Source organism: Agrilus planipennis, unplaced genomic scaffold (genome assembly GCF_000699045.2).
Source record: "Agrilus planipennis isolate EAB-ADULT unplaced genomic scaffold, Apla_2.0 scaffold102, whole genome shotgun sequence".
NCBI classification, from domain to species: Eukaryota; Metazoa; Arthropoda; class Insecta; order Coleoptera; family Buprestidae; genus Agrilus; species Agrilus planipennis.
In genome coordinates this window covers 282,226-295,457 of record NW_020439034.1, presented here as the reverse complement: position 1 = coordinate 295,457, position 13,232 = coordinate 282,226, and the positions used below count along the sequence as shown (strand labels likewise).

At 31.9% G+C, this 13,232-nt stretch overlaps 2 protein-coding genes and 1 long non-coding RNA gene across 3 annotated transcripts; 1 reads left to right on the top strand and 2 right to left on the bottom strand.

Moving 5' to 3' along the window:
• Positions 1 to 3,186: 3,186 nt before the first annotated feature.
• On the bottom strand, positions 3,187 to 5,445 carry LOC108735171 (ankyrin repeat, SAM and basic leucine zipper domain-containing protein 1-like). The gene is made up of 8 exons (XM_018467005.1): positions 5,079 to 5,445; positions 4,891 to 5,029; positions 4,717 to 4,839; positions 4,428 to 4,657; positions 4,123 to 4,367; positions 3,816 to 4,061; positions 3,445 to 3,640; positions 3,187 to 3,389 (listed from the first exon to the last, which is right to left on the bottom strand). The coding sequence occupies exons 1-8, from the start codon at positions 5,127 to 5,129 to the stop codon at positions 3,252 to 3,254; spliced, it is 1,368 nt and encodes a 455-aa protein (XP_018322507.1). The 5' UTR covers positions 5,130 to 5,445; the 3' UTR covers positions 3,187 to 3,251.
• Positions 5,446 to 7,294: 1,849 nt separating this feature from the next.
• On the top strand, positions 7,295 to 13,206 carry LOC108735167 (zinc finger protein 532-like). The gene is made up of 5 exons (XM_018467000.2): positions 7,295 to 7,419; positions 7,695 to 7,778; positions 9,099 to 9,133; positions 9,780 to 9,901; positions 10,016 to 13,206. The coding sequence occupies exons 3-5, from the start codon at positions 9,107 to 9,109 to the stop codon at positions 12,444 to 12,446; spliced, it is 2,580 nt and encodes an 859-aa protein (XP_018322502.1). The 5' UTR covers positions 7,295 to 7,419; positions 7,695 to 7,778; positions 9,099 to 9,106; the 3' UTR covers positions 12,447 to 13,206.
• LOC108735168 lies at positions 9,056 to 9,773 on the bottom strand. The gene is made up of 2 exons (XR_001937529.1): positions 9,310 to 9,773; positions 9,056 to 9,240 (listed from the first exon to the last, which is right to left on the bottom strand). It is a non-coding gene; the product is annotated as an uncharacterized LOC108735168 (long non-coding RNA).
• Positions 13,207 to 13,232: the final 26 nt, after the last annotated feature.

Here is a 13,232-nt window from a genome sequence, read left to right as displayed (position 1 = left end):
TGAGCGTCTAGAATCGAGATCAGAGAATTCCTGGTATTTATTATATATTTATTTATTAAAACCAAAATTCTTCTTGTTTTTACTTTAGTTATATTTATAAAACAAGATTATTAATTAAGTTGTAAAGTAGCTACGTTTTTGGGTGTGATATATTGTGCATGTTTTTAATGAGAACTAGGACTATTTTTACCGTCGTCATTCAACGCCTTTTGCAATTTTAAACTATTACTAGCGCACCTAAAATAATTGTTCCTATTTTTGGTGAAGATTTCCGAAACAATGACGTGTTGTCTAGTGGGCGAAATCTCAGGTTGTTAGTCACGTATTTTATCACCTTCATTCCAATTAAAAATAATTAGAACAATTAGTCATTTATCCGCAAATAACTGATTTAATAGTTACCCACAAAATTTTGCTAGTTGATATTTTAACGAAAATTGAAATTGAAAAAGTATTTGTTCTGTTCGCCTTCTGCTAATTAAATAAAGTGTACTCTCACTTCAAATGTGTATGTGAATAAAAAAGTGTTGTTGTTAAGAACAAATGTTTCTTTTTAATTCAATTGTAAACAGTTAGTAATGCGGGTAATTATTTTTAAAAGTAAAATGTACTGGTCAGTGTGTCAGATATTGTAACAGTAACCTGTGAATGATGACAAGCGTTTGGACAAAAAATTTTTTTATGGCGTCATAAAAATTGAAAGCTTTTGGCTGATAGTCAAAATAAACTTCCATCGCTTGTAATGTTCACAAACGCTATTTCGGATTTTAATGCATTATTCATTTTATGGACCATTACAAATTTTCTCCCTTTCCGCTTCAATATAAACGTACAATAAAGTTTTTTATTTTTTTTTTATTAATGCGGCAACGCTGCTATGAAATACATTCCAGAATATTTCTTCCTTTTCTTTAAATGTAGATTGGAGGATAATGTAGATTGGAGGATGTATTACAGGACATATATTACTGCATGTAGTGAGAAAGGGAGTAAAGATGGTGTAACTGTTGTCTTACTCGCCATTTACATGAGATTGTGTGTTATTGGTGTACGACTCTTGCAAGAAGACTAGTCTCTCTTCCAAAAAGACTAGTCTTCTTGTCTTCTTCCATCATGTGGAATATGCAAGTGAGACAGTAATTACTCTGGAAAGTTTTCTAAACTGCTATTAGCTTGATATAAGTCAAAAATTAAGCTATAAGCAGTATATCACTGTCTATTGACATTTACTAATGACTAGGAAATGTTTGATAAGAGGCTTACGAAGATATCTACCAAAAAGACTAGTTGATAGCTGCTATAAATTGTTGAAAAAGTACTTATTGTTCTTATAAAGTTGGTTTAGATAATATAAACTACTTCGTAGATTCAGTTTGACTAATAGATATCTTTGGAAGGCCCTTGTCAAACATTTCAAATGCAACAGCAGATTTACAGCAGATATACTGCCCATGACTAGATATTATATGATCTATGTCTGTTGGTAGTTTCAATAAATTGCTAATCAATAACTAATTGTTCTTGTTTCTTCAGTATGTAATTAAAACGATTATTCGAAATGAAAAAAGCCTTAAATTAACCACAATTAAAGAAAATGTGGTATCACTAACAATAAGTAAGAAATGGTCGCCAAAATGTGACCACGTGAAAATTGTTTCCTTTAGCGTATTTTTATTGTTTATAATATAAATTTGTAGGTCCATGCAAAACACGAAGAAAAAAGCGAATCAAAATCCGTATACAGGGAGTACAATAGGGAGTTCTTGCTTCCCAAGGGTACAAACCCCGAGCATATCAAGAGCTCATTGAGCAAAGACGGCGTTCTGACCGTAGAAGCCCCATTGCCAGCTATTGCCCATGGCGAAAAATTAATACCGATCCAACACTAATGTTAACGACAGGAAAAAATCATATATTTTCCATGTGCTTATTGTATTTTCGTTTGTTTAATCTCTGTAATTTATTTTCGTTTATAATTATTTGTTATTAAGTTTGCTAATAATAACGTATTTAGAATTTGTTTAAATTAATTGGACCGAGGTAATTGTAAAAAACAAAAAATGGAAAAAGAAGCAATAGTGCAATCAAATGCTTGACTTTATGTATCCTACTACAAAAACGCAATATTGTTAGGGGTATAATCGCTTGTACTCATCACAGTTGTGTATTGTAAAAGTTGCTCTATTGTATTAAGCCATGAGAATTTTTCTAATTTATTTATAAACAATAAAGCATATTTGTTTAATTTTCAATTGTTTTGTTTATTTAGAAACATCTAATATATTTTTAAGGTTCCATACATGGAGAAAAAACAAAATTCACACGTTCATCTGGGGGGGGGGGGAGTTTATAGTAAACATAAAACTTTATTTTGATAGATTCTGTATGGTATATTGCTGAAGAGAAGTTATTTGGAACTGAGCGTCTAGAATCGAGATCAGAGGTTTTCGTTCAGGAAGACACTAGTTGGGTTAGGAGTATGTGTGCCTATATCTATGTTTTTCTTTGGTTTCCTTGTGCCATTTAGGTAAACGCTGAGGGCAGTAATCTTTCACTTCTCTTCTGTTTTTATTTGATTTGCCTCATCTATCTTTTCTCAACACATTCTTATGATTTTTAAAAGATAAAAAAAAAACGATTTTCCCCTACCCTTTGGTTTTGCAGTATGTATAGCGTAGCCCGGAGGGACCCCCCGCTATCGATATTAGCAGCTGGTGGGAATGAAGCAACTTTTTTTAATGGTTAGTACCTCAAAAACATGTTTTTAATTGTTTCCATGTGGCATGGTAATATGTCTCGGAAAACATGCGCCAGTAACTTGTTTACCCTTTTATTTATTTTAAAGGAGGGAAGTTAAATTAACAGGCATATGGGGTAACTTGAAAAAAGTGCTCATAACAAAGAACTTTCGACAAGTAAAGTTAAAGCATTTACATTGTACAAGCATATTACTGACTAAAATAAAAAAAAAGGTGTCAAAAAAATTACAATTTATTTGATATTTGAACATTTTTGTTATTCTCAGAGAAAAGTTGAACAGTTTTCTGTAATTTTTGTGAAGTTATTTTAGAATAACCGAATAAAAAGTCCAAAATCTTCATTTTGACTTCATTTTATTCAACATGTTTTTTAATAAAAGAAGTTGTTTAAATATTTTCCTTAAGAGATAAAAATAAATCGAGTACCAAAAACTTAGGTATTTATTAAAAAAATATAAAGGCACATTACATTATCATACTTCAGAACAATTTTTAATTGAACACTGATCTTTTGCTAATAAAAAACGAGACTGTTAAAATTCCAAAGAATAATATCCATCGTTTGTACAATTTTCTCTTTTTTAATGAATTTTTCGTGATAAGATCTGCAGAACTTGTCATTTGATCCCACTAAAAGTGATTAAAACAATTTTGCATTGACAATATGTATTTTTTAAATATTTACCTCTTTTGCCTTTTTTAAGAGCATATTTGATAACCTTTTTACACTTTTAAGTTTTGTCTGAATTTGCACAATACTGTTCTCAATTTGCTTATCAAAAAGAGGTTCTGAAATTTGTGATTTCATATAAACTACAGCTCCTTCCATGGTTGTTATTTGACGCACTGCTGATATTAAGGCATTCGAGAAGTCTATAGTGCTGAAATAGATATTTTGTAATTATGTATAAATTTAACAAGTCTTCAAAGTGAAGGCCTTATGATAACGATGATGGATCAGTACAACATTCAGATACATAAACAGTAACATGTACGAATAATATGGGTCATATTGTCAATCTTTCCCAGGATAGATAGTCTCTAAAAGAGCATTACCTGTATATTTCGTTTTTGGAGACAATAGGTATTGATTTGGCCCGATAAGGATACTTATGAAACTTATAAAGCCCTATCATTACTTTCTTTCTTTGGTAGGGCAATATGACATCTAAATCTTGGAGTTTTTTCTCATTAAGGGTCACAAAAGTAAGCAAATCTACATTCCTTTTAGAAAAGATGTTGATAAGTTGTTCACATCTCATTCCATACAACATCACACAAACATCACGGAAAAATATTGGCCTGTAAAATACAGGAGCAGCAAATAAGATTATCTCAGCTCAATTAAGAAACTGCATTTTACCTTTCGTTTTCTTTGAGATTCTCAAACTCCTCTTCAAAATTGTAACTTGAGTTTTTAAAAACATCTTCTACAGTTTGTATTTGTTGTTTTGTAGGTAAAAGTTCTTTTATATCGTCTGCATCATTCATGGTAGCATAGTGTAAAAGTGAATTACTTCTTATATCATTCTTTTCTGGGTTTAAACCTGCTTCAAGTAGAACTTTAACTACCTCTGCATGGTTATCATTTACAGCCCAAAATAATGCCTTGAATTGAATAGTTTGAAACATATATAAGAGCTAACTATATATTAAGTAAATTATTACTGTCCATCCTTGATTATCTTCTGCATCTTTATCACAAAGAGGAAGTAACTGTTGGACTATTTCCACATTTCCATTGCTAGCTGCATACATTAAAGGAGTCATTCGTTTTCTAGAAATTGCATTTACATCTGCACCATGCTCTACCAGCAATTTTGCAATTTGAGCAGATTTTTCATAAGGAGCTGTTGATGAAGGACAACTACAAGCAGCCATTAAAGTTGTGTATTTATCTGCAATAAAACACTTTTTCTTGAGAAGCAAATAACAGTTATTGGAAATCCAATCCTACCTCTATTACAACTAACATCTGCACCTCTATTTATCAATTCTTGCACTATAGCAACAGCCCCTGTAGACGCAGCTAACATAATGAGATTCCAATTGTCTCTTACAGTAACAGTAATATCTAAACCTAAAATTAAAGACTGTGTAAAAAGTTTAGAAGTTTAGTTTCATTACCCACCCTCATCTAATAGCTGATTTACTGTTTCGAGGTCGTCTCGCATTATAGCAAAAAATAAGCTATCCAATCTCTGTTCATGCTCTTCTTCGGGGTTAAGATTTCTTTGAATAAATGGGGGCTCGTCAAAGTCATCTTCACCCTAAAATTGACTTTAAATTTTAAGTCGATATGCAAATAAAAATGTTTACAAAGGAGTCATAGTCGTCCTCATCACTAGAATAACCTGCTGGTCGAGCCATTTCAAAATTATTTGAGAAAATCAGTAAACACTTTTTCTGAAATGGTTAAATTTTTGAACGACTGAATTGTAGGTTAAAATTCAAACGTGAGGTTATGGTTTTAATTGAAGGTCATTGATTGTATCTCAAGTCGCCTGAGTCTATCCATAAATAATGTTTACTTTTTTTCTGACGTCTTTAATTTATTTGCACTTTTGACGAATGATCGTAGTTGAGATTATATTCATGTCAATTTAAAATGTTACTGTACTTGATGCTGTTGCTCTATTTTTGCCAATTATCAATTATTATCGTGACTATGCAGTCGTGACACCACCAGATGATCATAGATAAGAAATAAATATACAAAGGTGTGTTACAATACATTCTGTGGGGCACTGATTTAAAAGTTTAAGAAAGGAGATTTTTTATTATTTACTTAATATTTTATTTATTTTTAGGTGAATTGTATTCCAAAGTATCTGTTTTGAACATGTTATTAATCGCTGTGCTGAATATAACGACAACATAATTATCAATAAGTGGGTATAAACTTGATAAAAATGTTTACAAACTAGGGTCATTAAATGTAAAATGACGCCTTATCGGTTTTATATGTTTTTGAAAAGATCTGCTGTTTTAATAATTTTTACATTGTTACTATTATTGATTCTTACATTTAACTATTTAACTTTTAAAAATGGAGTTTCTTTATACTCATTTCATCCTTCCCTATTGTCGATTGGGGTAAGTTTGTAATTTTAAAAAGATCTTGTGGTTTTTGTTAAAGTTTAAGTGTGGTTTAACACTGGTGCATTTTCAGTGGCTGCTAATGACTCTTGCCATTTTTGTATTCTCAAACTCTCCTATTCTCGAAGGAAAATTTAATTACAAAGAAAAGAAGAAAATCCACTGGATGCTACAAAGTCTGGCAGTTCTATGTGTTGCTGTTGGTTTTATAGTTATTATACTTGTTAAAAATATCTCGGACAAACCACATTTTGAGACATGGCATAGTCTCTTTGGCCTGGTTTCAGTGTTTTCCTCTGTTCCTTCAATAACTTTAGGTGTAGCATACTCTTACAGCTTTTCCTTAAGAAAAGTTATAAGTCCACCTTTGTGTAAGCAGCTGCATTCTTTATTTGGAGTTGTCACATATTTATTGTTATCTTCAACGGTGTTTCTTAGTACTTACTCTCAATGGATACTTAATAGCGAGTCCACTGCTCAACAGTTAAATATAATGAAGGCAGTTATTATACTGTCTAGCACTGTTATTATTCAAAAACCTATTCGGCAATTAACTAAATTATTAATTACCTAAATTCATATTTTTTTTTAATTAAGGTGTATATTATATATACTAATGTAATAGTTATTGAGATGTATGTACATAGGCACCTACTATAAATTTTTTGAGGTCACAAANAATAAATGTATTTATACACTCAATAATTTGATTTATTTTTAAATTATATGTTATTTTTTGATTATTTATATTAATTAATATTTAATAGTTCTTATCTGGACTATATTCAATAATTTTATAAGTAAAATTCAAGTTATTGGCGCCAGGATCTGCTGTTACTCATACTTGAGGAACTGGATTGTTTGACACTCATGAAGTGTACAGTTTACCTAATCCTAAGGGTTTGATTCACTTTTTAATGATTATTAGTCTTTCACATTTTACCATGAGGATTATAAGTTGTAATATTTATTTTTGACTTAAGAAAAAGCAATTTTTCATAAGTAGTAAATATACAATAGGAAATTCTAAACATTTTGAATTATTTGCTAAATCACTTATCCCAGTATCAATATTTCTTATTTATTTTATTGTAATCAGCATTTAATTACTTTTTTAATTATTTGGGTTTGGACCTTCACACACTAAATGCTAGGGTAATCCCGTGGACGGTATTGAATATTTTTATAACACACATTCAGACTCGCGCTAATTCTGATGATACTCATTTACTCATGACTGTTCAGTTCATCTTATTTATGTATTTAAAGGTACAACTCAATTCCTGTTTGTTTATGTATTAATCTTTTTATAAATAATCCAAATAATGTTTAACTTAAATGTCTTTTAACATGAGTATCTATGTGTACAGTATTTGATTTGAATTAAGGGAGGTATTCTGTATGTTACTGTCGGTGGGCGGAGCATATGAGTAGAGAGTAGGAAAGGAAACTCACTTCTTGTTTGTAAGTGGCGTTAGGTTGATTAACATAACCTTATACGTGACAATTGTTACTTGTGTCTTATCAATGTTTGTGTGCTGTACCAGAAATAGTTGCAAGGGTAATAAATATTATGTATTAGATAAGATAAGGGTAGTAAAATGGTTTTCATAAAAATATAACTCACTACTTAACTATTTGTGTTGATTAGCTTAAGCCTACAATACCTGTAGTATTCATGTAGCATCATATTGTAAGTACAGACTTAGTGTTGCTCAAGGTCAGGACACCCAGACAATTCAATTGTTTTTTTAGCGTAATAAAGAGTAATTTAACGTTTCGAAAAGTGCTGTTATTAGTTTTTTAATTATCAATAATATTGTATTTTGGTTGCAGGTGATTGCTTCTGTTGCGTACAGCCTGGAATAAATAACCATCTGATTTAAAGAAGAGGTCCCTTCTCAAAGTGAACAACAGAGGGTAACCTTTCCTCCTTCTTGTAGTATAAGCAATATCATTTTTGAAACCTATCTATAAATTGATAAAAAATGTATAGTTTGGGACATTTACTTAAACAATATATGATTAATATAATTTAGTTACATATGCAGGCAATTATGAGTTAAAAATTTTGATAATTAGTTAAAAAATTAATCAAGTCTTCCTCAATAAGTTAAATATACCTAAAAAAGCAAAAATCAATAATTTGGGTGGGTATGACTTATTAAAGACCACTAGCTGCTATGCATCGTTTTAGAAACAGAACTAAAATATAACGGTATAGCTCAGTTAATTGCTCTTTAATATTTGAAAGTATAAGTTAGAAGAAAAGAAAGATGAGATTTTTCTCGACGTTTTTGTGATGTCAGGTTAGAATTGCGCTGTCAGGCTGTTACGTCACATCTGTTGGGTATGCTCGCTACTTATGCTGTATGCGGTATTGTGCAGGCTGCAGCTTTGTGGGAGATGTACGATTAACAGAAGAAGTAATATTACACAGGTTGCTCATTGTACAGCCTGACACAATAATAATGTTCACTACTTTTAAAATCTATAAAATAATTCCAAACTTACCAATTAATACAATTGTCTGACCTCTACCTCTGGTCTCAGAAATATGAAAGAATGAACTTAAGATGTTTACAGAATCAACCCTAAGCATGCCTAAAATGGTGTAATGAGGGCTAAAAGTTGATATGGAAAAACTAGGAATTGAATTGATTGTATTGATCACTAATAAACTCATCATCATAAGGTCATCAGTCTTAAAACTGGTTGGTCACCCATCTCCATTCTTCTAATCCAGAGCTAATCTTCGCATTTTCCTAACTAGAACAATCCACATCCTTAACTATTTGAGAATAGTAATCTAATGTAGGTCTACCTCTACTCCTCTTTCTCTTTCTAATTCTAATCTGTTTGACTAGATCTTCATGCCTGAGAAGGTATCCTACCAATTTATTTCGCCTATTTTTTATTGACTTCCATAAACTAATAATAAAAAATACTTCAAAATGGTGGACTATAGACATCACATTGTGCCATCTCAAATAAATTTAAAAACTTATCCAGTAGAATATCAGAATAAATATCTTTATAAAACGATTTTGGAAATACAGTTGTATACAGTTCTAAAAAAGGATAAAATTTTATTTGGTTAATTCGATCATATATTTATAAATTAAATGCCAATTGTATCAAATTACTCATTATGGATTAATTTAGATAGGAATTGGAATTGTTTGAAACAATGTATGTATAAATAATAATTTATTTATGCATTTTTTATTTTATTTTCAGCCAGTGTCATGGGAGATATGGCTAAGAGAAATTTGGTAAGTTCGGTACAGCATTCTTAATTACAAAGGCTTTTATGATTGTACCTTAGATGCTTGTCTTGTAATGATTTCTGCAGTTTATCTGACGTTCTTTTCAATTGACCCTGCGTAAATAATTATATTAAATGTCTTATAAACTAGTTGATTTGGTGGTTTTTCTTTCTTTACTTCACCTTTTTCATCAATTTTTTCGTTACTTCGTTTTGAAATGGCCTACATGTACTTATTTTCTTCGTATGGTATTTGTAGTTCTTGGTCTCTGTTGGTCTTGTTTTTTACTTCTTCCTCATTCATTTTTCGTATATCTAATGCGCCCTAGTTTACTTAGTTGTTTGCTGCTTTTTTTACCACTTATTTGCACTTTGGTGTAAAGAAGTTAAATTATGTTGCCTTAATGTTTGATTGTACTCCAGAAAAATCAAAATTTATCGAAATGAAAGTAATACACTTATTATATTGGTGATTGGTCATACTGACTTAAACATTTTGGATTTCTAATTCAAAAATCGTTGCTAAAATAAATACACTAATGTGACAACGAACGGTCAATGTCAAAGTCAACAATTTCTTGGACACTATAACAGAAAAAAGATACGAAGTTACTGAATGTTGGTATACATCTTTTTTTTTTCTTAAATTTTAGGAAAGCAGGAATGTGTATTCATCAAAATGGAATTTATTATTTGATAAAAGTGTGAAAGAATGGATATCTTTCAAACCAAAAGATGGTTTACAAGTTTATCCATGCTACGCTTGTCGACATATGTAAGTCTTTGGGTTTATGTACATGAAAACTATTTTTTGGAAATTTAACACATGCGTTAAATTCTAGTGTACATATATTACAGTACTGAATTAACTTTTATAATTTTATAACAGATTTGGCTCAAAGAATTCGTTTCTCGATCACGTGAATCGAAGATCAATTCGAATAGTGTACAATTGCAAGTACTGCCCAGACGCATTGCCAGAGGATCTGGTGTTTTATAATCCCTGTTCGTTTTTATTACATGCGCGACAGCATTTTTCTATAAATAGTGGCATCATTGATTTGGATGAAGTAGAAGTATCTCTTCTTCCGGTCGGACTTGCGGGATTCATGCCTCATCCTAATATAAAAGTACTTTATGATATTGAAGATGACGACATCAATTCGGAGTACATCAATAACAGATTTTACAATCCTACGACTGAGTGTTATGGTCACAGGTATATCTGTTTCAACCCCAACGAGGTGTTCTTGTTTATTTGTATTATTGCTAATCAACCCTTTCATACTCTGGCGTTGAAACAGATCAGCCGTAAGGTTCCGAAATGCATTCTGGTGCAAATAGATGGCGCTAATTTAAATCATTGTCCTGTAATTCCTTCTTCTAATGCACTTAATTTGAATTTGGGTAATAATAATAACAATGCAGTTATGTTCTCGAGCGATATTAGTAATGGAGGCGTTTTGGCGTCGGATACAGCAATAAAGACTGAGTCTGTCGAAGGAAATCAAAATCAAATTGAATATACAATGCCGATTATAACTAAAGTCGAAACGCTGGCGGAGTCTGATAATTCATCTTCTTCAAATACGACAACAGATGGGGATGATACGGTTATAAATGTAACTAATTGTCCTGAGTGTAAAGAAGTTCAAATTGAGCCATTGTCGAATCATTTCTTAGAACAAAATAAGCCATCGAACGAGTCCTTCCGTTGTTCCGTCTGTAGATTCATCGCTCCATCTTCGTGTTCTTTAAAAGCTCACAAACGTATCCATGACACTATTCCTCCGTATGTTTGTCCGGAGTGTGCTAAAAGTTTTACCAGCTGGCCTCCCCTACTGGCTCATTTGAACAACGTTTGTTTCCATTTGGAGAAACAAGTGCGCGTTAAATGTCCTGGAAAAAGGTGCAGTAAAATATTTGCTCAAAATATTACGTTCTTTGCTCATTTTTCGGCCATCCATCTGCTAACAACTTACATATGTGAAGTTTGTGACGAGACGTTTAACACTGATTTGGATTATTTCGAACATGCCGAAGATTTTCATGAAGGCAATGCGAGGTTCCATACTGTATTCACTTGTACAGTTTGTGCGGACCAAGATACATTTTCATCAGAAGAAAAAGAAGAACACGTCCTGTCTCATGGGAAGGACAGAGCAAATTTTGTTTACATTCACGTTTGCAAGTTTTGTAAAAGCATTTTTAAATCGACTAACACGTATGCTACTCATATGCTTCGATGTTCCAAGAATGTAGCTAATGTACCTAATAAAGATGTTAGTAAGGATCCAAATTTAACAACTGGGTCATTACCTAATGGCGAAAGTCGGACATTGGCTCAGAAAGATCAAATTCTACGCAAAAAGGCACTTGAATGTGTTGAGAGTAGTGTCCGAATGGTTATTACTATCTGTTCGAGATGCAACGTTCGCTTGAAGTTTCAGGTCTCTTATTTGCACAATATAGTTTCTAATTGTCCGAAATGTGGAGAAAGGCTGTTTTTACCAGCGAAAAGTTTCATTATGCCGAAAGAGGGTAATTTGCGTAAAGAATCGTCAAATAGAACGACAGATGAGACTGGTTTGTATGTTGATTCTGAAGAAAATATATGTTTATTATGTGAAGTTAGTGTTGAAAATATAAAGGAACACGTAAAGATTTGCAAGTACAGTAAACCTGTTGTTATCGTTCCTAAAGTTTCTAAAACCAAAGCAAGAAAAGAAGAAGGAAAAGAGGTAGGAGGAGAAGAAGAAGAAAAAGAAGAAGAAAGAGAAGAAGAAGCTTCTCCAAAATCTGACGATAGTGCTAGAAGAAAACGAAGACGATATAATTATAACAGTTTAGCCCATAAACATAGGAAACTGTTAGCGTCTAAAAACTTTCCTGAGCTTCAAACTGATGAACCTGACCAACCATTGCCATTCGATGGTACTTACCGCTGTCGATTGTGTTCATTTTCTGCCCCAGATCGTCAAGTATTCTGTGACCACGTTCTTACTCATCGTCTGGTGTCAACCTCGTATCAATGTATGGAGTGCGGGGAATGTTTTGTGGTAAAGCCGTCTTTGGCGAAACATCTTCAATTTTATCACCAGATATTTGACATTGACTCCTACATCGAAGAGAATAATTGTTATGATAAGGAAGCAGTTAAGGAATTAGAGGAGAGCCTGAAATTGGTTCCTGGTGAATCGAAAATTCCTGTAAAAGAAAACCAATGTAGGGTTTGTTTGCAAGAATTCGAATCTAGTTTTGATTTACACAAGCATCTCCGTGTGCATGGTATGGCCTTTTTGTCTCATAATGTTAAATGATCTTTAATGTTCTCTGTTAAGTAAGGTCCTTTTTCGTTTTGGTTGTACGCAAGCGCACAACTCACATTTGTTAGGGTCATTGTAAGGGATGTGTGGTAAATTTGCCTCAGGCTTAATGATTTCAGCCCCTGGCATATGTACTAGGAGTATACATACTTGAAAGTCTCAAAAATATGAAAAAAAATCATATTAAAAAAAGAAGTAATTGGATTCCCAAAACAATTTTGTATCAATCTATTGGATACAAATACCGTGAAAGCTATTGGCCCATTGTTGTATCAGTATGTACCATGTGCATTGTTTACACCCTATGTCAAAATAACGCCACTCTCCAGGGCGATGCTACAACAAACTTCTATTGCATTAAGTAGTTATAACGAAGGTAACATTTAGTAAAAAGTACAAATGTGGATTTAGTCTGGGCAAGTTCAACATATTTTCCTGGCAGTGGCCATTGTTTTTGGTTTTTATTTTATTTAATCACCCTAATATAACTTGTTGGATCGACAAAAACGATTCATTTGATCATCACAGGTTTATTATTTATATCTAATACTGTCTTTTACATAAATTTCATTTGATTTTGTATATATCATCAAATACTACATACAAACAGGTGATAATGCCATTTTGTGATAATTGACTAGTTGTAAACTGAATTGATACAAAGGACAAAGAACAAGACGATATAAAAAAAGAAAGTTACACAAACTAAAATAAATAATTTTCTTCTAATAGTTTTTGTAGTAAACAAACAAATAAATTTAATATTACTTTTATATTTTT